The 25,639-nt window shown below is 38.7% G+C and overlaps 1 protein-coding gene across 1 annotated transcript in view; it reads left to right on the top strand.

The window, feature by feature from the left end:
* Positions 1-18,993, top strand: part of OTOL1 (otolin 1) — a 52,612-nt gene extending 33,619 nt beyond the window's left edge. Inside the window, exons 2-5 of the mRNA XM_017656957.3 lie at positions 9,210-9,578; positions 13,965-14,054; positions 17,116-17,187; positions 17,838-18,993. Of these exons, the coding sequence (XP_017512446.3) occupies positions 9,218-9,578; positions 13,965-14,054; positions 17,116-17,187; positions 17,838-18,736 (1,422 nt within the window). The 5' untranslated portion in view covers positions 9,210-9,217 and the 3' untranslated portion in view covers positions 18,737-18,993. The remainder of the gene's footprint in view (positions 1-9,209; positions 9,579-13,964; positions 14,055-17,115; positions 17,188-17,837) is intronic.
* The last annotated feature ends 6,646 nt before the right edge of the window (positions 18,994-25,639 follow it).

The raw sequence follows: 25,639 nt of genomic DNA, 5'->3' as shown, positions 1-25,639 counted from the left end.
CAATTCCACTTTTATTTCATGGTTTACATGGAAAGGTCACAGGAGGCTGCCAATATCTTTGGAACAAGCCCTGAAATCATCCCATTTCTTGGCTGGAGCTCAGTCCTCTTACAATACTTCCTCTTTTTTTTCCATACCTCAATACAGAGGAAATTATAATATATGAAGGGAAAGCCCATTGGACCAATCTGGTTCATCTCACTCAAGCTGTTATATCAGAAGTGGGGGCTCAGATCTCACTTTATTCCTAAAATCCACCCAGAGAAACAAGGAATCAGTTACTTTCGTCTTAGGGAAACAGGTTTAACAAGCACCATTTCTACACAAATGTTTCTTTGTCTACGTTGTGCTGCCTAATGCAAAATATTTCTGAGTCATTGTGTATGTAAACTAAAAACTTGACCAGTAACTGAACCTCACCCTGTATTTCTAAAGGAAAATAATTATTAATCATATTCTTCATGAATTTTCCCACACATAGACTCCTACTTTGTTTTGTTCTTATCTTTATTTTCTCAAAATGATATATATTGATGATATATATTAAAACCGTAAGAAAGATTCTAAGAAATCTCCTAGAGCCGAAATACAAAGTTAAATTCTAATTTAACTAAGTTGAAGATGCACTTTTTTGGGTAGAAATTAAATAAGTAATGATTATTTTCCAAAGTGGGTTATTCTTTTAATTTGTGAAATAATGTTTAAAACTGTAAAAACTGTTGTAAGCTCCCTCATCTCTTTTTTTAAAATTTTTTTATTAAGGTATGATTCATATACACTCTTATGAAGGTTTCACATGAAAAAACAATGTGGTTACTACATTTACCCATATTATCAAGTCCCCACCCATACCCCAATGCAGTCACTGTCCATCAGTGCAGCAAGTTGCCAGAGATCCACTGTGTCCCTTCTCTGTGATACACTGTTCTCCCCATGATCCCCCACACCATGTGTACTAAACATAATATCCCTCAGTCCCCTTCTCCCTCCCTCCCTACCCACCCTCCCACACCCCTCCGCTTTGGTAACCACTAGTTCATTCTTGGAGTCTGAGTCTGCTGCCATTTTTTTCCTTCAGTTTTGCTTCATTGTTATACTCCACAAATGAGGGAAATCATTTGGCATTTGTCTTTCTCCGCCTGGCTTATTTCACTGAGCATAATGTCCTCCAGCTCCATCCATGTTGTTGCAAATGGTAGGATTTGTTTCTTTCTTACGGCTGAATAGTATTCCATTGTATATATGTACCACATCTTCTTTATCCATTCATCTACAGATGGACACTTAGGTTGCTTCCATATCTTGGCTATTATAAAAAGTGCTGCAATAAACATGGGGGTGCATATGTCTTTTTGAATCTGAGGAGTTGTATTCTTTGGATATATTCCAGGGAGTGGGATTCCAGGGTCAAATGGTATTCCTATTTTTAGTTTTTTGAGGAACCTCCGTACTGCTTTCCACAATGGTTGAACTATTTTACATTCCCACCAGCAGTGTAGGAGGGTTCCCCTTTCTCTGCATCCTTGCCAGCATTTGTTGTTCTTAGTCTTTTCGATGCTGGCCATCCTAAATGGTTGTTAGGTGATATCTCATTGTGGTTTTAATTTGCATTTCCCTGATGATTAGTGATGTGGAGCATCTTTTCAGGTGTCTGTTGCCCATCTGAATTTCTTCTTTGGAGAACTGTCTCTTCATATCTTCTGCCCATTTGTTAATCGGATTATTTGCTTTTTGGGTGTTGAGGTGTGTAAGTTCTTTATATATTTTGGATGTTAACCCCTTGTCAGATATGTCATTTACAAATATATTCTCCCATACTTTAGGATGCCTTTTTGTTTTGTTGATGGTGTCCTTTGCCATACAAAAACTTTTTAGTTTGATGTAGTCCCATGAGTTTGTTTTTGCTTTTGTTTCCCTTGCTCGAGGAGATGCGTTCAGGAAGAAGATGCTCATGCTTATATTCAGTAGATGTTTGCCTGTGTTGTCTTCTAAGAGTTTTATGGTTTCATGAACTTACATTGAAGTCTTTAATCCATTTCGAGTTTACTTTTGTGTTTGGGGTTAGACAGTGATCCTGTTTCATTCTCTTGCATGTAGCTGTCCAGTTTTGCCAACACCAGCTGTTGAAGAGGCTGTCATTTCCCCATTGTATGTCCATGGCTCCTTTATCATATATTAATTGACCATATATGGTTTACCCTCATCTCTTATTGCCTGGACTATAACAGCTCTGACTTGCTTTTACTGTTTATTGTTTTGTCCCACCTGCAACCATTTTCTACGCAACAGCCAGGGTCTGTCCCCTGCTTTCATGGTCAGCGGCTTACAGCTTGTGGAGTAAATCTCAAACCCTTCTGAGGGGCTACAGGGCCCTCAAGAGTGTTTCCTGGGTGGCCAGGCCAGTCTCTTTCCCTCTCACTCCATCCACTGAGGTCCTCCTGGCCTTCCTTCCTTCCTTGTGCAAAGGTACATCCAGTTCCTGCTTCCTGGGAGGCTTTTCTCCTTCTCAAGACTGGCTGCTTCGGACTCACCACTGCTCTTTCCTCAGGCCTTCTTATCAGTTCAAGTGCTACTTCCTCAGGTTTTCTCTAGCCACTTGCCTGAAACAACCTTTCCTTATCAGTCTTTATCAAATACCCCTATTTATTCCCTCCATAGCACTTACTGCAGTCTGAAATACTGATTTTTTTTTTACTATCTGATAATTGTTACTACTGGAATATAAGCCCTATGACAGCAGATATTTTATTCTATAATTTCTGCATTAATACTATATGTGACACAGAATAGGTTTTTAAAAATATTTGTTGACTGAGTAGAAGAAAGAATGAATGATGTGAAATTGGCTATAAGAAGGAGCACAACATGGAATATTGGTCATAATAAAATATTGTGAGAAATTAAAAGTTACTATTCACATAAAAAAGGAATACTATCTATATAAAAGTTCATCTTGTAATTTTATATAGCTATACAAGGATCACAGGGAAAAAATGTTCTACATAAGGTCAAAAAGGTAATCACTGTTGAAGCCCAACAACATGTCCACACACACACACATGTTCCTAAAATTATTTCAAAAGTCTTTACATTTATATTAGACTCAGCATTCAAAAATGCAACTGGAATACAACACTGGTGTGGATTATAAACTCGTGGGCTCTGAACTTTGTGGGATGAGCTTTTGATAAACTTTTTTGGAATATAATTGAATCAAATTAGTTTCTAATAGATCAAGATGTGGATGGATGAGGAGTGATTGGGTTAAGGAAAAAGATAATATGGATTAGATATAAGACAGGATGAGGCAGACAGGCTGGGAGTTTGTAAGAGAAGTGGAGGTAAAAGTATATGGAGAAGAAGAATATAACAGGATATAACAAGAGTATAGCTGGGACCATGGTAGGTGTGTCAGGCAGAAAGGGATTTAATACAGGTAATTAAGTGCTTCTGCAGTCACTGAAGGGAGAAGGAGCATGGGCAGGGAGCGCTGCCAGTAGCTGTCAGGTTTGCCTCTAGCTTTCAGATAATCAGGACTAGGAACTGCAGGATACTGCTGCCAGTGGTCATAGGCACGTAAAGAACCAAGGCAGGAAATCGTGTTGGTGTGCCAGAGGACACTGCAGAACTTTGAATCTGCCAAAGCCCATGTGTTCATTAGCTGCTGCCAGCAGAATAATAGCTTCTGCTTTGTTCCTGTCTTCCACATCCCAGGTAAATGTCCATCACTGGTGGAAACTAAATCGGAACTCTGATGGCAAGAGATTCTGAGAAGAGTAGTTTTCAGGCTCTGAGCCCCTGAGATATAGGGGAGAGCAAAAGAGGGGGTGGACATGTTGCCAGATGTCAATGGGCATAATACTAGAGCAGGAAATACTCAACATTGCTTTAAAATGCTATTCCTGGCTGGTTAATTTCATCAGATCTAATCTTCATGAAATTAATGGCCAACAGTTATTAAGGGCACTATATCAAGAACTTTCATGCATTATCTCATTAAGCTTCACAACCATACAATATGAAGCTACTCCATTATTACCTCCATTTTAGAAATAAGGAACAAGACTGAGAAGTACAGTAACCTAGTAAGTAAAGATCTGACCCTTATACTCAAGACTGACTATTTACAAAGCCAATGGCTTTTAGTCCTTGTACTACACTACCTGCTAGTCAGTTGTTAAGTTTCTCTATAATCCATGGCTCTGGCCTCACATAAAACTTCCCAGTCATCTTATAAATGTATGATATTAAGTTGATGTAAATAACTCACTTTTATTGGGAAAAGAACTAACGAATCTTCAAAGAACGTCTGCCCAAGCATGGACAGTATCTTAATGAGAGAGAAGAGTGCATCTTTAGAAGAAATGTAGTATCTCCTATATATAGAATGAAATTTTATGGTATGAGCTAATTTTCATATATTGATGCGGTCTTTACATTTATAAAACCACATCATAGACTCAAGATCAGGAGGGACATTCAAGGTTGAAGCTCTTTTAGCATCTCTACAAGGGATGGCCCAGGTTCTGCTTAACAACTTGCAGTGGGTGTGATTTCCAGGACTATGGGGGATGATTGATGAGGGTGAGGAGCACCAGGTTAGTCAGTTTTGTCTCTACGGTAGCAAATAAGTGGTAAAAGGCTGGTGGCTGGAATGTTTGCTATCAGTTAGTTTTGGCTGCCTAACCCTGCCAATACTCTGTGGCTTACGAATTATAGCTTGAATGTCTGTGATGGATTCAAGACGGCCAGAGGATACTGGCACTCCTATCATTGACGAGTGGAGCCTGTGCCCCTTCCCTCTGAGTCTGGCTGGTCTCTGTGACTGCTGCGACTAATCAAACTCAATGAAAGTGCTGCTATGCCAGTTCTCAGATACAGCCTAAGTAGCCTGGCAGCTTCTGTGTTCTTGGAACACTGTCTTTGGGATTCCTGAGGTGTGATTGGAGAAATTTGACTATCTTGAGACTGGCATGCTTAGAGAAACTATGTGGTTGATGAGACCAGCTTCTTTCCATTTCTGTCAAGGCACCAGGCTTGTAGTGAAGCCCCTCCAGACGAGCCTATGTGCCAGCTGATTACTGCTGAATGGCCTTGGTTGATGCCTCATGGAACGAAAGAGTCACCTAACTGATCCAGGCCCAAATTCCTAACACATGAAATTGTGAGCTATGATGAAATGGTAAGGGTTGAGGTACTTTGTCGCACAGCAATGGATAGTTTAGAACATGTCTTTGGGATTGGTTGGTCTCACCTGGGCTCATGCTCATGTCTGTGCATCAGCGGGCACTGTCATTGAGACTGCATGCTGGCAAGGGCATCTTACCTCGGGCAGCCCTGCTTCATGTGTCCTCCTTCTGTGACCTGCAAGCCCGGCTGTACATATCCTTCTCATGGCAGTGGCCAAAGTGCAAGAGAACAAGTGCAGATACAAAAGGGCTTTTAACACACAGCTTGGAAATGGCATCCTGAAACTTCCACCTCATTCTATTGGCCACAGTTACATTACTGAACTCAAAGTCAAAGGATTGGAATATAGACCTCATTTCTTTTGTGGGAGATGGTGTAAAATCCATATGTCAAAGAGCGTGACTACAGGGAGGGGTGGACAATTGGAGACAATAATGCAATCTACTTCATTTATCTTCATTTCACTTCAGCAAATATTTATGGGATACATAATTGTTACAAACATTATACCAGGCACTGGGAGCACAAAACAAAAGAGAGCTAACTTTCTGCTCCTGAAACAGCCCAGGCAACCTTCAGGATGAGTAAAAGGGCTTACTGTGTTTAGGTTGACTATGTATCTCAACCTCCTTTTAGATCCTTCTTACTTCTAACCCCTCCAGTAAGATTTATACCTTCATTAAACTTCAGAGTTAGCATTTGAGTTATGTTTTATTGCTTCAATGACTTAAAATGTGGTCAGAAGCTCTTACTTGCTTGACTCATTGTTGAAGTTTTGTTTGGTTAGGTTTTTATGTTTTTATACAAACATGAAAAATCTAATTAAAAAAGAAATCATATACATGTACTGTCAGTCAGATTTCTGTCAGTTCTTGCTACACTGTTTTTCAAAGGGCTTCATGTTTTCCTCATCTCCAAATTCTTGGGGAGCCTCAACATAGTCTTAAAGTACTGACTACATTATTCTTTAACATCTGTATTTAAATTGGGAAGCAGGAAGCCACAATGCAGGGAAAATATACCTGAGGACAATTCATACCCCCAAACATGGAGCACCTTCCTTGTATTGGTTCTCTGTTCATTCTTTTCTGTAGCCCTTTGTTCCCTTGTTGGATGTGCTGTGTTCCCATCTGTAACTTTGTTTGCTCCACCCTAATGTGTTCCACAATCAGAGACAAACTTCTTGTCTCATGTCTCCCATTAACTTCCTGTTTCTTGTCTATGAGAAATCACTTTCTTCCACTCAAGAGCCTAGAACAGAACTCCATGAAGGGTTCAACTCAGTTCCTTCTGCAGCATTTCTGACCACTGTTCAATCCCCAGGCAGCATGGCACAGTGGGAAGTGCAAGTGGTGACTTTCGAGGCAAATGGACCTAGATTTGAATCTTAACTCCACTGCTTACTAACACTGTGATCTTGGGCAAGCTACTGAACCTCTCTGTGCCTCAGTTTTATAATCCATTATAGGGGCATAGTAAATCTTATCTTGCATGGTTCATGTGTGATGTAATTGCAAGAACAATAATAAAGTGTCTGGACAATGCCTGTCATGTTCTCAATGTCAGTTCTCCCCTTGCTGTCCCAACAGCTCTTTCTCTCTCTCTCTTTTTAATTGAAATATAGTTGATATATCATTGATAGTGGTTTCAAATGTATAACATAGTGTTTTGACAATTATATACATTATAAAAATGCTACTATGATAAGTGTAGTTATCATTTATCACCATACAAAGTTGCTACATATTACTGACTCTATCTCCTACCCTGTATCTTTCATTCCTGTGACTTACTCTTTTATGACTGGAAGTTTATACCTCTTTATCTCCTTCTACTGTTTTGCTCATTCCCCTCCCCCCTCCCCTATGGCAACTACCAGTTTGTTCTCTGTGTTTATGAGTCTATTTCTGTTTTGTTTATTCATTTGTTTTATTTTTTAGGTTCCACATATAAGTGAAATTATATGATATTTGTCTTTCTCTGACTTATTTCACTTAGCATAATACCTTTTAGGTCCATCCATGTTGTTGTAAGATTTCATTCTTTTTTAAGGCTGAGTAGTATTCCACTATACATATATACAAAATATATATTTCATTCTTTTTAAGGATGAGTAGTATTTCATTATACATATATATATAAGAAATATATAAAAAACATATATAAAATATATAATAGATATAAAAAATAAAATATATAAAAAATATATTAAAAAAATATACAAAAAAACAGAATTTTCTATTGTCTAGTTTTGCTGTGGCTGGATTTAGCTGACTGATGAATGGTAACCATATTTTATGAGTTCATTCTCTCGGGTGGGAGAAGTGGGGACATGGGGTCTGTATTTGTAGATATGCAGTGTGATCATCTGCCCTTCACATTTTCTTCTTTGCTTTTGTTGTGTCTCATCTTTCCTACTAGCTTGTAAACAACTTGAGGACAGAGAACATGGCTTATGTTCAGTGTCACCACATATAATTTCCCCATGCTTGTGACACTGTCACTATTCAGTAAATATTGGTTGAATGGATGAATATGGTAGCAAAGGCAACTTAGAGAAAAGTTAACATTTTTGGATTTTTATCTGATTTGGAAATGCAGCATCCTATCTTTGTCCCTTCTCATTTGCTCTAATTTATATCTGTCTCCTCCATAGTTCTTCCATTGATCCTACCCTTGGATTTATTGTTCTTTAAGCTCCTCCTTATAATAATGCCTTATATAATATTATATAATGCCTTATGTAATTATACAATAACACTTTACATAATGCCTTATAATATACTAATGCTTTATATAATGCCTTATAATCTCACCTTTATACAAATATCACATGGTTTGTGGGAGAGGCTTGAAACTGAACAGACCTGGATTTAAGTGCTGAATTCATAACTTTGTGGTTGCGTGATCTTGAGCAAGGCAATAACCTCTTGACGCCTGTTTCTTCATCTGTTATGGTGAATGATAATATGTCATCTACTTGGCTGTTTTGAGAACTGAAAGGGCTAAATGAGTGTACAGCACCCACATACAGTAGGGGCTCCACATAAGTAGGTGTCATTACTATCTTTATTTCCATTCATTTTACTCTCTCACTGTTTATCCTATTTTCTCCTTCCTTTCACAATAAAAAAGGTACATTTCTAACCCTGGCTATCTGTTAATAGCCAGTGGACTGCTGGGAGTAGCTGGAAAATGAAACACTATGAACTATCAAGATTTCATTTCATTGGGAACTATGTATCTTATCACTCTGAGCATTGATAAAAGCCTTAATAAGAATAACCACTATCTGCCCCATTGAAATAATACAAGGATAAATGTGAGTTTTCAGAAAAACTCAAATTATAAAGCAAAGAATTGGAGAGTTAAATGACATGTGAAGAATCTAAGGACATAGCATATATTTAAATACATGATTTTTTAATTCTGTCTCTCCATTTATTATAGTAGATTCTAAAAGATTGCTTTCACAACAGGACCATTATCCCTAGTAGATTTAAAGACTCTTTGACCAGTATTTTTTCTTGAAATAATTGAGTTTGCTGGAATAAACCGTTCAGCTCAATATTTTTCATCCTCTAATACAAATGTATTTGATTCCTATAAATCTGAGTGAGGTCAGTCAGGAAATTATACATATTTGTTTTCCACAGGGTGTATGAGCTATTAAGTCATGTTGCATTTATTATAGATCATGTTTGCTCTTTGGCAAGATAACTTGAATGACTGAGAACAAAATTTTAGAACATGTAACACTAGAAAAACAACCAGAAAGGAGAATTGAAGCAAATGTTCCTTATAATAAGTTTTTTGAGTAAATAAAATATTTTGTTGTGATTCAAGCACACATTTATATAATAACACATAAAATTTTAAATATTTTACATACTGTTCATTCTTATGATTCATATATATGTATGTATTTCTCTCACTTAAGTAAATATTTATACCAATTAGTGTTTTCATCTGGATCTCATGTAATATGTGTATGTATTTCCATTGTATCTTTCTTCCAGCCTCAAATATGTGGATGTTTTCTTGGCTTTGTGCCATTTTAATTATTTTGGCTATTGTTGGCATGGACACAACAGCAAAGACCACACCATCTGCTAAATTTACGAAGAAATCTGAGAGAGAAGAGGTGCTGAAGGGTCTAAAGCCACCCAGTGGCCTACCTCCGGAAAAAGGAACTCTCTCCCCAGAAGCAGCTGAGGCAGCAGGACCCGCCTCCGAGCCCTCCTCCGTGGATTCTGTCTTTGACGCTGCCACTCACTTCCCCTTTGAAAACCTCACTCTGGACACGCATGATTTCTTTTTGAATTGCTGTGATTGTTGTTCTTTTGTACCAGGGCAAAAAGGAGAACCCGGAGAGACTGGAATGCCAGGTATTTGAGAATACACAAAGCCATTATCTCACCAGTACCTCCTTAGATGTGAGTGTGGGTCAGAGATGAGATTGCACCAAGGGTTTCCCGATTGTCATGCAAATGGTGACAGATGCAGATGGGTGCTGTGTTGCCTCATGTGGCAGCCACTCACCACACTAGCAATTTATTCCTAGATCTTCATCCAAAAAAAACGAATGTTCATAGAAGTCTGATTCAGAATAGACACAACTAGAAACAATCCAAATGTCTGCCAATTGGTAAATAGATAAACAAATGTAGTTTATCTATACAGTGCAATACTGTTCAGCAATAAAACAAGAATGAACTGATACATGCTACAACATGGATGAACTAAAAAAATTACTCTAAGAAGCCAGACACAAAAATCATATGATTCTGCTTATATGAAATTTCCAGAAAGGGCATGTCTATAGAGGAATAACATAGATGAGTGGTTGTTGGGGCTTGGGGTGGGAGTGGGGGTTGACTGTGAAAAGGCAGGTGTGAATTATTTTGGTATCATAGTTGTATAACTCTATGAATTTACTAAAATATCATTGGCTTTTACACTTAAAAAAAAATTCAGTTCCTCAGTCACACTAGCCACATTTCAAGGGCTCAATAGCCACCTATGGCCAATGGCTACCATATTGGGCAGCACAAATAAAGAGCATTTCTGTCATTGTAGAAAGCTCTATTGGATAGTGCTGGTTAGAGAGAGACTCGATCTACCAACCTTATAGTGCTGGTGTGTAGTTCTTCAAGTTACACGTTTACTAACAGTACAATGTTTTCATTAATGACTGATGTAAAAAGGGTAAGTGAATAAAGTAGTTCTCCCCTGCCCACGGTTCACTTTCTGTGATTTCAATTACCTGTGGTCAAGCACAATCCAGAAGCAGATGATCCTCCTTCTGATATGGTATAACACCAGAAGGTCAATAGTAGCATAATGGTATGTCAGAATGCCTACGGTATTCATCTCATTTTATCTCATTGTTTGGCATTTTATCATCTCACATCATCACAGGAAGGGTGACTACAATACAATAATATTTTGAGAGAGAGAGACCACATTCATATAACTATTACAACTAAATACTAAAATTGTTCTATTTTATTATTAGTTATTATTAATCTCTTACTATGCCTATTTTATAAATTAAACTTTATCATAGGAATGTATGTATAAGAAAAAAAATATATAGGGTTCAGTTCTTTCCATAGTCGTGGAAGGTATATGCCCATTCATAAGGGGGTCTACTGTATTCTGTTGTCTGGTAAGAATGTATGCTGACTGATGGATTTTTGGAGTGCTATTAGTGTTAAAATTAGAGATGGAATGCCTGTGGGGTGGAGAACAAAGCCCAGCATTCAGTTTGTTCCTCATGGAAATTCTGAGGCAATATGTGTCCTTGCCCAGCAATTTTCTTCATTGATTGTCATGTTACATATTTCAAAATTTCAGATGTCTTTAATTTATACATTATGAATATATTCTTGTTTTATTGTAATATATTTGAGTTTTTACATACCACATACTAGAAAATTCAAGATAAAAGTGAGATCAGAATGTCAATTTCAGATTCCGTATTCCCTGAAAAAAATTACATGTAAATATTTGTTGTGTCTTGCCTAAAGAATTTAAGGTCATAAAGTCAGGATTCACACATCCTCATTAAGCCTTTCACTCATTTCATCCCATTGTAGGAAAGGAAACTGGTCATAAATAATGTGACCAATATTTATGCATAGCTGGAATTAAGAGCAAAGGAGCTGAGAAGTGGTCTGGGACCAAGATTTCAGGGTTGCTAAAACACTATTGAAAATGTGATAAAACTAAGAAAATTATATTTACCAGAATTTCCTTCAGTATCATATCTGGCCGGCAAGCCTGCTGGGTGTTAAAAATCCCCAGAAGCATGGTCAAGTAAACATAGCTTGGTTGCTCAACTGTCTGCAAAGGTCTGGGTCTGTCACATTAGGACTTTTGTTTTACTCAGTGGTGGATTTAGCTGGTTTGTTCTCAGAGCTCAGTTTCTCTTCGAAATACACAGGACAAATATTTTGAACTTATGCCAATTATTAGACTGCCTGGGCCCTCATATGTCTTAGTCTGACTGGTTCCACCATAGAGCATAATGCTTACAAGCTGGGAATATCATCTATCATGGCCTTACTTTGGGAAAACTTCACTACCTAAGTCCCAATTACTGAAATGGTAAACAGGGATAAGAATAATACCAACCTCATGGGGTCCTTAAGAGAACAGAAAGGGCTAATATATATAAGGATTCAGTATGGTACCTGGAATAGATAAATTCTCAATAAGCAGTTTATTTTTCCAGTTAGCTGTAGTAGAAGTCTTTTCCTATCTGGTGAAATACTCTGATAGGATCCTGTTTTTGAGATTCAAAGAGAGAGATTTGTTCTAGATTTACCAGCATTTTGAAAACAGTGCTTTTTTAAAATTAGAAATCTAGTATAACAACAACATTAAACAAACTTAAATCTGAAAATAGAACTACTCAAACAAACTTTTCAAAGTTTTCTTCATTATCTTTCAGTTCTTGACTACATGAACACACACATACACACAAAAACACATTGCATCTATCATATCTGCATTATCTACTTCAAAGTAGATAATACATATTGACTCATACATAAAGTCATGAGCCTAATTTTAGAGTTTCTAACTGAATATGTTTTGATGTATGCAGATATATCTAGTAGCTAACAAAGATAAAATTCTGTATGCAATTTTATCTCCAGTTTCTCCCATTATTCCAGTTATGATAATAGCTACCTACTATGTGCCAAAACCTGTTAAACACTGTATTATTTCTAATCTTTATACAAAATGTTAAAATACTACAGTTCAATAGATGATTTAATCTCATTTCAGACAGTTGAAGGTAATTCTAGAGGTTGTACCCTGTGAGTGTAAAAGTCAAACTTGGTTTGCGCACCTTCCCACATGGCCAACTTCACAGTATTTACACTGATCCCACCTGGATGGGCGGCTCACCTAGGCGAAGGTATAGCCTCCCTTCCCTTGGGCTGTGGGTATGCATCCACTCTGTGCTACCTGTGCCAGCCTGGGCACTGCTTTTAACATTCCCCAAATAGTATAACCACAGTGCACATTTGGAGGTCATGAGGAAGTGGAGAGACAGTACAGGGAACCGTAACTGGCCATCCTGCTTGCTTACACCTCCTCTGCACATTCTTTCTCCATTCCTTTTCTCTCTGCTCTCCTTTCTTTTCTAGATAGAGGAGCTTAACCACCAGCTTGGTTATTTGAGCTTACCTTTGGCCTTATCCTCTACTGTAAGCAATTAAAGTTTTCCTTCCAAACAAATAGTATTCTTTCAAAGAGGAATTCTGGGTACAATTTTCTCCATCCCATCAGCCTTATTATAATACTGAAGATGAAATATTACCAGTCCACTGAGTGTACTTATCTAGATGGTTAACTTTCAAAGAACCTGGCTACAAATGATTTCAATCAGGGGTTGTGAAATGATTCCTATGGCCTGAACAGGGATGGCTTGCAGGAAGGATAGTTATCCTAGGTTTAGTGTCCCCCTGTGGCCCAGGTAAGTGGAAGGGACCTGGACTGCCTGGATGAGCAAAGATACGAGTGAGGTCTGAGCATCTGACCCTTGCTTGCCTCTCAGCCTCCTTTGTCTCAATCACTCACTCCATAATGCTCCTCCTTCAGTTTCTTAAAAATGCCATAGTCTTTTCCTCTCTTGTTTTTTCTGAAATACTCACCTACATATTTTCTGTCTTGGAAAATCCTAATTTGTTCATTGGGACTTACTTAGCTTAATGCCATATTCTTAGGGATGTCTCCCCTAGTCCTGTAAATCAGGGTCTTTTACCACAGTATTCAGTCGTACCTTCTTATTTTTCTTTACATCATTGACTACAGTTACAGGCAATTTCTGTCTCTTTATGTGGTGACTTGCTCCATGGTTATCTTTCATGGACTCTCGGTCGTGAGTGAATGAGAAAACCAAAAGTGCTGCATACGGTGGTTTTCCTTCCACTGTGAGAGTGTGGTCCGCGTGAGGTTAAGAGTCAGATAATCATTTTGTTCTTGCTCTTTGATTTAGCATTGCTTCTCTGAATCATTTGATTGTCGCCATGAATCCAGTGACAGCTACTAATGGGCTCAATTTATCTATTCAGGTAGTACAATATTGCAAGTCTGACAAAAATATTGTCCTTAGAACTCTGTAATATTTTATTCTCACCCAGATTTTATTATTAGGATACCGACAGTCAATTGTCTCAATAAAATGACTGTCCTTTAAAAATATTAATGAATTTCAAAAGTGAGTTCTTCTCATGATTTTAAAATCTCATTTCCAGGTCTTAAGGGAGAAGCTGGTGATATGGGGATCCCAGGGCCACCAGGAGTCACTGGACCCCAAGGTCCAAAAGGCCAGAAAGGGGACAAGGGTAGGTAATTATATTCATTTCATGACAAAACACAAGAGATATTCTACATTCTGCATCATTTTTCAGGAGAGCAACTTGCTAAGTAAATACCAGATTTTTGCATGTGGATCAACTTTTAAAAATGTAAAAAGTTGGTAAAGCATATTTATATATACATAACTTTTAGAGATACACACACACACACACACACACTTGGTAAAGCATATTGTGAGTTACACTTGGTATAAAAACTTTAACTTTATAAATAGCCAGTTGAGAAAATTTAAATCTGTGTAATATACAATAATCCTAATTTGTTCATTAGGTTTCAGCTTAATGCCTTTTCCGTAGGTATGTCGTCCCTAATATTCAATAGGATGCTCCTGTTTTCCTTACATCACTGACTATAGTTGTAGGCAATTTCTATTTATTTGTGTGGTTTATTTGCTCAGTGTTTGTCTTTCATGGACTCTCAGCTCCATGAGGCAAGGGACTGCTGGAATGTTGTCCCTTCATCTCTCTCTCCCTCTCTCTCCCTCACACACACATACACACACACACACACACACACACACACACATGCACACACACACACTCTCATTCATCTTTCTTTCATTGGCCATTGGGCTGATCTAGTGACAGAGAGCCACAGGGCACTGTCTCTTCCCTAATACTCCCATGTGAGCTCTTTCTTATGATGTAAACTAATTTCACACTAGATAGAATAAATAGAGCAGGCAATCCCATAGAAATTCCATTTAGATGGATAGCCTACCTGCTAAGGAGAAGCATATCCTTTCATTCACCCTCAACACAGGGGCAGTGTCAATGGTGGGAAGAGAACTGAATTAAAACAGAAGAAATCAAGCTTATAACAGTGACCATGGACCACTCACTTTACCTCATCTGGAAAGTGAGGGGAATAGACTAGGTTTTTCTTTATACCCTATTTACTATTTAAAAAAATTTGTAGTTTTGTATGCTTTCATAGACCTTTTCCAGCTCAGAAATTCTATAATCTCATAGATGTATCAGCAAAGAGGGCATTCTACCCTGGGTAATTGGACAATCCCTGGTTCTTAAGTGCTTAAGGTCAGGCATTGAGAGAAGGTTACAGATTTACTGGGACATTTAGAAATTTCTCAGTGAATACTGCAGCCTGTACAGACACCATCTATCCATCAAGTTAAATGATTTAGCCTCAGTGTCACATGTCAGAAGACCTAATATCATCTATACATCACCCTCCACATGGCTCAGGAACTGTCTAGCTCATTTCTGGCAGAACATTCGGTGGAGTAATTACTCAAAAAAGATGCTCAGGTAAGAGAGAGCTACTTCACACTTGTCAGTTATGTGATTTTCATTCTTAGAAACATTTAATCCTTTTGTGACTGAATTATGTGAGCAGAAAACCCTGTGAAATAAAGATGAGTGATGAACTCCCCTAGTAATTCATACATTTTGGAAGCTATACTTCTGGAAGTAGAAGAAAAACAGGGAAGTATCATGAGATGAGGTTCTTAAGAATATGCTTTGATGAAGGATCAAAAGTAGAAATTCATTCAGCCAGTCTTTGTAAAGTGGTAACTCTACTTTCTTTTTACTTCAGACTCAGCTTGAACTCTTGGTTGAGACTGAAAGTTAAAAAATAAATGAGTTGAATGACTGCATCTAGTTAACTACAACCTGATTGAATAAATTCAATATAAGCAGTTAAACCTCTAAAATGAACTTGAGAATCAGAATAACTGTTCAATGAAGGTTGGTATATAAGTATTGACAAAGACAGAATAGAATTGGTCCTTCACTTCCATTCAGACTTTGCTTCTCTCCAAAGGCACACAGACATTTTTCTGATAGCCTATGGGTGCATTTTCAAGTTTTAAATTTTATGTGGAATGATAATGGAGAAGCAAACTACTTAGAAAATTCTGTTGAACAGCTTATGGTGGGATTTCTCTAGTTGGTCTTATGAAATTGGGGGGAGTCTCTTCTCATAATTTTTGATTTGTTAGGATTTCCTTTTCAAAAATGAAATAAACACGTTAATTATGTTATAAATAATATGGTTGGCCAATTGATGGAGCCAGTGTTACATGCAGTCATGTTAGTACAAATCTCTAAACTTTCCATATCTCAGTTTATTCTGTAATAAAAGTGGTGACAAAAATATGTTCTTTCTTGAAGAGAGAAGCTATCAACTTTAGTAAATGAAAAATGTTCCAGTTAATGTAATGTGCTCTGCTATATGAACCTCCCTGTTATCGGAGAGGCTATATTAATAGTAAATAAAAATGCATATTAAATAAAAAAGGCTGGATTAAATTTTAAAAATCATGTTAAGAGCTTGGAACGTTACCTGGTACAAAGTAAAGAGCTATTATTATTACTATTGTCATTTGCAATTAAAATAAATCTAGTGTGGCTGCACTGTAACAGGATAGACCTTTACCCAGGCCCAATATAAAAATCTGTTTTTTGGTAATATGGCAAATATCTAAAAGCTGAGATCTTTAGATTCTTTTCAAACACAAATTCTCACAGTTCTAAAATTTGTCTGATGAGTATTGAAAAATTTTCCAAACAAAATGAAAACTGGCCTTTCCTTGATGTTCTATTTTTTTTTTCCTGGATAGGTTTTTGTTACGATTAGTTGTAGCCAACTGCAGAATGTTGTGCTCTGTATTTCAGCTTACATGTTGCAGGACACAATTTCTCAGGCGTTGTGGGGTATTTAAAGAAGAGGGCATTTTAACTGTCATTCAATATTCATAATAGGAAAAATACGCATACATGCATAACACAAGGCAGAATGTCATGAGTTTTGTGAGTGATTTGAAGAGGTATGGGAATGCCAAGGAGAAGCTGGATTCTGTTTGAAGAGATTGGCACTGCCCCAAAATCTCCTTCAAGTGATTTACCATCAATTGGAACAAAGTATTTCTAATGATGTTCAGTAAGTTCTTTTTCTGCTTTAACTTTACACATTTTGGTAAAGGAAGCACTGGAATGTGACATGGATGTTAGTTATATCATAACCAATACAGTTAGCAGAAGGTTATTCTTGGTATTATTTTAGGACTTAAGGGAGACCGTGGGGACCAAGGAACAAGCGGAGTTTCAGGATACCCAGGAAAGCCCGGAGAGCCAGGTAGAGTATAGGCTCTCTCCTTTGTATACTATCACCTGTGCAGCACAGCTCCTGATTTCCTTCCTGTGTGCATTTAAAATTATCATGGAAGTAAGATGGAAATATAAATTGCTATCACTATTTTAGTGATTCTGTTTACTGACTGGCCCGAGTGTAACAATCGTTGTTCTAGGGATTTGGAGACTCAGTAATAGTGTGTGAGCTCTGCTCCTCTCTCTAGCTGTCCTTGGGAAAAAGATCCCTTATCTTTCTGGGTTTCAGTTTATTTGCTTCTAAGATTTTGAGTTTGGATGGACTATACAGAGACTTAGGAGAATATGTGGGTTGGGCCAAAATGCAATGGAATACAATGTGCAACTATGGTTCTAATATTCTTTATTGTCTTAAAAGATAAAAAAAAAATAGGGCCAGATACTTGAGATCTAAATAGAGCCATTGCTTCTGGGTAACATTAACTCTTCACCTCATGAGAGAGCAGCACAAAATGAATGGCTCAGTATGAGTCTCCTGGGTACAGCCATTCCTGAGGCAAGAACCAGGTTTCCAGGCCCAGTTAGTAGGTTTTGTTTCTGTTTTGTGAGTTCTGTGATAATAGCATACTGTTCATAGCCTATGTGATCCTTAAACATGATTTTAATTCTCCATTTCAGGTGGACTTGGTCCTAAGGGTGACAGAGGAAACACTGGCGTGGCGGGAGTGAAAGGACAGAAGGGCTCCAAGGGGGACATGTGTGCAAACGGTACCCAAGGAGACAAAGGAGACCGAGGGGCTGCAGGCTCCCCTGGCCTGACCGGAGAGACTGGGGCCAAGGGAGAGAAGGGGGACGTGGGGGAGAAGGGCTGCTGCGGGGACTCTGGGGAGAAGAGGGGGAAAGGGGAGAAAGGTGAGGAGGGCATGAAAGGAGAGAAAGGCAGCAAGGGGGATTTGGGAACGGAGGGGAACAGAGGCCCAGAGGGCCTGCCTGGGGCCCAAGGCCATCCCGGGGCTAAGGGAGAGAAGGGAGGGTTAGGCCCTCCGGGTCCTGAGGGACCTGTGGGGCTGAAGGGTGAGCCGGGGAGCAAAGGGGTCCGAGGATCTATTGGGAAGAAGGGCTCTCGGGGCTTCAAAGGCTCCAATGGGGAGGCGGCCAGAACGGCACAGTCAGCTTTCAGCGCGGCTTTATCGAAGCCTTTCCCTCCTCCCAACCTCCCGATCAAATTTGACAAGGTTCTCTACAACGATCAAGGGAGTTACAGCCCCGTCACCGGGAAATTTAACTGCAGCATTCCTGGGGCCTATGTTTTTTCTTACCACATCACTGTGAGGGGCCGGCCTGCTCGGATTGGTCTGGTGGCCTGGAACAAGAAGCAGTTCAAGTCCAGAGAAACACTCTCTGGTCATGAAATCGACCAGGCCTCTCTCCTCATCATCCTCAAGTTAAGTGCAGGGGACCAAGTCTGGCTGGAAGTTTCAAAAGATTGGAACGGAGTGTATGTCAGCCCGGAGGATGACAGCGTTTTCACTGGGTTTCTTTTGTACCCAGAGGAAAATCCTGGAATTTCACCATAAGCCTGTGTCTTGAATACTGTTATTTGGGCTCAGTGGAATCAGTCAGGTAGCACGGGGTAGTGCTCTTTTAAAAAAATAACCTTCATCATTTTTTCATGATTATAAAAGTAATACAGAAAAAATAAGAAAAAATTAAATAACCTACAATTGCTATTCCTATTTTAAGACATCAGCTTTTTAAATAAAGATATTTATATGTATTTAGAGCAGATGTCTACTAACTTTATAGGTAGCTTTTTTCTTTTAGCATTATAACATTTCTCATGCCATTTAAATAATACTTGTGTATAAATATATGAATGAGATTTGTAGTTAATAAATATATTCTTACTAAATATCTTTTGCATCTCACATAAATGTGTGTAACTCTTTTCTGTGTGAATGTGAGGCTAACAGCTGACAGACGATGGGCAGGTATTTCTCCATAGTTTCTAATTCTGTCGGGAGACCTGCCCATCAACAAAATGGAACTATTCTCATGTTAGTTCAATTTCGGGAAAATGCACAAAGAAGGGTAAAGATTAGCTAAAATATCTTTAAAATTTGTGAGTGTGTAAAGGTTTACATATAAAAAATCCATATTATATGGACTTGTATGCTGAATAAAAGACAAAAATAAAGTTGAAAAAGGTATTGCTTAGTAATAGCAAAGATCCATCCATTCATCATGTCATTTTGCTTTGGAGAACTGAATGTCCCCCAGTGATTCAAGGGGAAAATTTAATCATTTTTTATCTAAAATTTCAGCTCTTCATGGAAGAGCATTTAATTTGGATAAATTCTTTGGCCTTATTACCATCATCTCTGTAATAATTAATTCTGATTATTCAATGATAATACTGCTGTAACCGGTGGGTATTTGGGAATTCACTTGCAATATATTTAATAACTGTGAATATATAATAATTCAGCAGCTTCATTTTTTAAGAAGCAAATTTATTGACTCCAAATTGAATTTGGTTTAATGAAGGAATATAGTTATGCAGATTTTCAAATCCTAGGGAGTGGGTGATGGGCATCTTTCCAGTCTTGCTCTGAGCGACAAACTGAAAAACATCACTCACTTTTGAGATTCCTATATGTGTATATATATATATGTGTGCGTACATATGTGTATGTATATCATATGTTCATATATGTATGTATTCACATACATTAAAATAGTGTTTCTCAGACTCTGTTCAGAGGAAAACCCTTCTGGAAGGTATTATTATGAGCTAAACAAATGTTGGAAATGGTATTTTCTTTATTTCCCTCTTGAAGATTCATAAAGTATGTTAGTGTAGTCTCTGCCGTCCTGCAGAAAAGAAATGTTTTAAATTTTGTTTCATCCAATGATCCCACATTTATTTTGAAGATAGAACTCACCAAATAACATGCTGTGGGACAGCATTCTTTGTAAGATGCCGCTTTTAGAAATGTTGCTTTAGTTTCTCATCTGAAGATTACCCAGCAGGCTTCTGTAAAGTTTACTCTTGACATTCCCCCTTCTTTCAGCAGTTCTTCTCAATTTAGATTGCAATATTGCTTTAATTGTGGCTTTGCTTGTGCTTGTCAGAGGGAGAGCACGATAATTCACAAGTGATTAAAAGAGTGATGCTTGCACTTGGAATTTTCATTCATTTCCAATTTGAGGATGGGGTAATGAAGAGTTTCAGGAACTTTGAGTTTTCTCTCTCTGTATATAGATAGGTTTTTTTTCTTCTTTATGATTTCTCCATCATTGGGTTGGATTTGGGGAGGCTGAGAGCCAATTGGCTTAGGAAGATGGAAGAAAAACCACGTCAAAGGATGTGATGTAAAGGCAGCTGGGCAGGGGGCCATAGGGGAGTGGCGGTTCACGGAGGACTTATCCTACAGTGTGTTCCATGTGTGTTTGCGGTAAACATTTTATAGGAAGGCTGAAGTTAAAAGCTTAGGGTTAGGATATAGGACTGGTGGTTAATTATGAACATTTTCTGGGTAGCATCCAAACCAAGGGAATTCTTAGCCTTTGGGATGGTTTTGGGAGGTGGCTTCTAGGCTCTTTCTAACACTTTCTGCTACGATGGTGGAGAAGCGTCACAACAGTGTCCCATTCTTTCAAGTATACCATGTCTCCCATCTTGTTAAAAGCACAGAAATAAGAGTGGGTCCCTTCCATCCCAAGGACTTGAATACAAACCCTGCCCTGCTGTTACCTTAATCACTGCCGAATAAACAGACCTTTCTCTGGATGCTTGCTTGGAGTATTAAACTCTGAGTTAAACCGACATCTCACACTTAACATGACAAAACCAAGCTTCTGAAATTCTCAGCAAGCTGCTGCTCCCACATCCTACTCTAACTCAACTTTTGCCAGAGGTGTGTATGCTAAAAACCTTGTATCATTGGATTTTTCCCTTTCATACTTAAATCCAGTCTGTCAGGAAATCCTTTTGGTGCTTCCTTCAGAAAGTACCTAGAATTTGAAGACTTCTTACATCTCTTTTGCCATCACCCTGGTCAAACCACCATCATTCATTGCCTGGATTATTTATTGCAATAACCTCCAAACTGGATTCCCCTAAGATACAAGGGTCCACAGCCAAAATGTAAGTGGGGCCTAACATAATATGTACTTAAATAGTTAACATTTATGAATCAAGTTATTACCAGAGTTACTTAAAATATGTTTTCTCTCTTTACACTTCTTTGTTGAAAAAGTTAAAAAAAATCTATGGTTTTTAAATGAGGACAATAAGTAAAATACCAACAATGACTGAGTCGCTATGGTGCCTCTCAGAGTGTTCTATCAGTGGGCAGGTGATGTTCGCATTGACTAATAAGAGATAGACGTTTAATTCATGAATTACTGTCTATCCTATAGGTGTTATTTTTAAAACTTAATTACAGCAACTACATGTTTTCATAACCAACTTTGCACATAATTCATGTTCTATTGGCATTTTATCAAATTAGACCACTTTTGTTGTATCAATGTATTTTAAAAATTAGTTTTAAAAACCAATTCCAATTTGGAGAAAGTTTGCTCAGCTGAATTAACAATGGAGTTTGGAAATGAACCATGAACTTTACATATCATACTCAAATACTGTAATTGGGGTTGCATATGATATATTATCAGTATTGTAAACAATCCTGCAAAATATTTAAATTTCTTCATCTAAACTTCCATCAGTTATTTTGCCATTTTCATCAGCTCTTAAAATAACATTTTAGAATCTAGATCCATCATGAATTTTGCATCTGGACTGCATAAATAAAACTTAGATATGAATTGTTTACTATTCCTAGTTATTAAGTATGCAGCTGTTTCAAACACTGGGCAGTTCATGAGTATCTCAAAAATGATGAACTAGAACACAAAGAAGCTAGAAAATGAATGCTCAGCACAAGTAGGATGTAATCTTTGCTATCTATGGCATTTATGCTCTCCAAGAGGAAGTTGGTAAGTTGTGTTTCTCTTAATTAAGCACATCCATTGCTCAAATCTCCCCCCCACTCCAAAGCAGTGCCATCTCCCATGTTCGCAGCAATCCAATCACTAGCTGTGATGGCGTTTTGGAGGCAGTTATCTTTTCTTTGATGTGTTTAAGGCAAGTGGTGTGGAGGAGAGTTTGTTCAGGACCTGAAAGATGGTAGTCATAGGAGTACATGTTGAGGCCTGCAGGCTATGCTGCACCAGAATTGAACCCTGATCTCTAAGAAAGATGCCTTAGGTACTATCATAAGTTTACATGTTGTGTATTTGTTTTATGCAGGATCTCCTAAAGCACGGGGCCCAGGGCAGAGACTAAAGGCTAAATCACCTAATTCTGCCCTTGCCTCCTTCAATCAAAGCAATCCTGTAAAAAGGAAGCTTGATCATCTTACTCCTCTGTTTATGGCCTCTTGAAGCTCCTGTGTCTTCTGGAGTAGAAACTGAATCCTTACTATGACCATGTGATCTGGCCTCTGCTTTCTTTCTGACTTCATCTCCTGCCATCTCCTTCATGCTCTGGGCATTGCCCTTAATGCTATGCCTCAATTTTACCAAGCGTATATCCATTTAGGGCTTTGCATGTGGCATTCTAACTACATGGCCCTTATCCCAGGTAACTGCATGACCACCCCTTCCTCTCAAGCCTTTATCAAATGTCACCTTTTTGGTGAGGCTTTCTTTGTTCATTTGACTTTAAATTGCAGCCCCCATGTCCTGACCTTCTCGCCTACTTAATTGTTCTCTGTAACACACTACCATCTCATATGTTATGTATTTCCCTTAATGATCTTGTTTCTCCAGTTTTCCCACTAGAAAGCAGCTTCCATGAGGCCAGGGATTTGTCCATTTAGTGCTCTGTTCCCAGAACCAGCCACATTAAATCTGCATTCAGGGAACAGATTGGCAGGGTCCAAAGTGATGAGGTAGTGGTAGGTCTCTCCACAAGGTGGTCCTCACAGAGTATCTTTGCTTTTGATTTCCTCCTTTAAAAAAAAGCAACAAACTAGTCTGTTGCACAGTAAATAAGATGGTGACTTAGATTTCATAATTAAGAACTGGCTTCATGAAATACCATGTTTTATGTTCTATTTCAGAGAGATACACTTTTTTTTTCCTGTTTGGGTATAGGACTACTGGGGTTCTATGGTGTTACAATAAGAAACTTACAACTATGGAAGGAGGTCATATATTTCCTGTTGTCTCTAGATATGACATGCTCCTGGTGAGTGGGAACCCATCTACTTTTATCTCCCACTGGGAAGAACTTAGGGAGAAGGAAAAATTGAGAGCAATGCAGCTGCCAATGATACAGATGGGAGGGGGCAGGCAGGAGAGAGATTTGGGGAATTATGGAGTCATAATAACTATTTCCTAGGTCTTAACAATGGGCCAGACACAGAACTTTACATGTTCAAAGTGCCTTAAGTGATATGTGCCATGTGAAGAGACCGAAGCCTGGGGCAATTAGGCAGTTTGCTGAAGGACACCCATCTGGTAGTTGGGGGAGAATGAACCCACATTCCTAACCAAAGGAGTAGGGCAGAGTTTACTAAAAAGCTTGCTAGTTAAGCCTGATATAATGGGAAGAAGAATGGTATAAGTGGAAAGGGAAAGGGAAGGGAAACAGGAATGCACTGGCCTTTCAGCAGGGGGTGCAAGAGCTGTCCTCATAAAACTCAGATGAAATCAATGGTCTTTGCTGACAATGGAGACTGTAGTTGGGTGTTTTGATCAGCCTAACATATAATCCATGTGAATTTGGTGGAAAAATTTAGTAGGAGTGCTTGATTGTTCTAGGAACTAGAATTAAAGCATATGTGCTATTTGAATTATAAGAAGTGTGTTGCATGTAATAGAAATGGTGTGAGAAATTTTTATATTCAGGGTCCTTCCTTCTGAGGTAGTAAATACATGGACAGTATTTCTCTAATCTTTAGCTTGTGGAAGGAGCTGAGAAGGCAGAAGCCTCGCTCTCTTACTCTCTGTGCAGTCATTCATTTATTTAGCGTTACTGTGTGCCAGGCACTGTTCCTGGCACTGAGGATAAATGAGTGAGCAGGATAGGAAGAAAAAAACCTGTGTTCATAGTGCTTATGAAGAGAAAGAATTAAGGAATCTTTAAGCCATTAATTATATAGTCTGCCAGAAGGTGATAAATGCTATGGAAAAAAGGGGAAGAGGACTGAGCATCAGGGTCAGGTGGGGAGTGTGTAGAGGGTTTTAAAATAGGGGTCAGAAAAAGCCTTGCTGAGCTGTAATATTTGAGCCAAGATGTGGAGAAGGCCAAAGAATAAGTCATGTGACTACCCAGTGGGAGCTTGCCTTCACGGAGGCCAGTGGAACTGCAGGAAGTTGGGACTGAGGTCAGAGAGGTTAAGGGGTTATACACTTTGTAGGACTTTTAGGCTATTATGCTTTTTGAGTTTGGTAGACATAGAGATGCACCGTCCAGATCCTCTTCATGGAAAGCCTAGGTGCCCTGCTTGGCAGACTGGTGCTGGCTGTCAGCTTCTTCACAGTCGGCTTCAGCTACAGGGCCGCCTCTTTTGATGTTATGCCCATCCCAGGACAGCCCAAATCCAGTAACCGAACAAGGTGGGTGGATGAAGGCCTGGCCACTTCCACCCTTTGCAGTCACCTGGGTGGGCTGAACTCTCTCCACGGCTCTCTGCTGGTTGGCTGAGGCTTCGCTGGTCCTTACTGGCAATTCAGTTCTTCCCTGCCTGGTTTTGCTTCTTCTCCCTTTCCTTCACAGGGGTTGATTTCTAACGAAGATCTCACCTCAAACCCTCTCTGCACATCTGTTTCTGGAAACCCAACTGGTGACCATGAGATGGAAAGTGTGAGAGAAAGTGGTAGAGGATATCACACAGGTGCATAGACACACCCTCGTACCAATATATGCATCCCACACAAACATATCTTTCTCCTTGTTTCTGGGCTAGGGCTGAAAGGCTGAAAGAACTAATTAGCTAATTAATTTATTTGTCAGAATACTATTGGAAACCTGCGGTCTGACATTTAGGTCCAAAGAACTTCTGTGATCTTACTGTAGTGATTAAATGCATGGACTGGGAATAGTATGCACTGGGTTAGAATTTCATCTACTAGCCATGTGACCTTGGGCAAGACATTTAGTCTGTCTGTCCCTCAGTTTCTGTATCTATTAAATGGGATTTTGGTGTTATAAGTGAGTTTATATTTGTAAAACTCTTAGAACTCTGCCTGGCAGATGGTGTTAGACAGATGTTTGTTTAATAAGAAAGCCAACAGATGTGAAAAAGTGCATTTTGTACATGGTTCAGATTCCTTTTGGGGGTCAGATATATATTGGTTTTTTCAGCTGATAGGTGTATGAACTGAGAAAGGGGTGAAATCAGGTCTGGTTTGGGCTCAGCATAGTATCAGAGGTGATAGTGTTGGTTGAATTGGAGTGAAGC

This window comes from Manis javanica, chromosome 3, assembly GCF_040802235.1.
Source record: "Manis javanica isolate MJ-LG chromosome 3, MJ_LKY, whole genome shotgun sequence".
In the NCBI taxonomy this organism is placed as follows: domain Eukaryota; kingdom Metazoa; phylum Chordata; class Mammalia; order Pholidota; family Manidae; genus Manis; species Manis javanica.
Note: the sequence above shows the minus strand (reverse complement) of the source record. Positions and strands in the feature narration are given on the sequence as shown.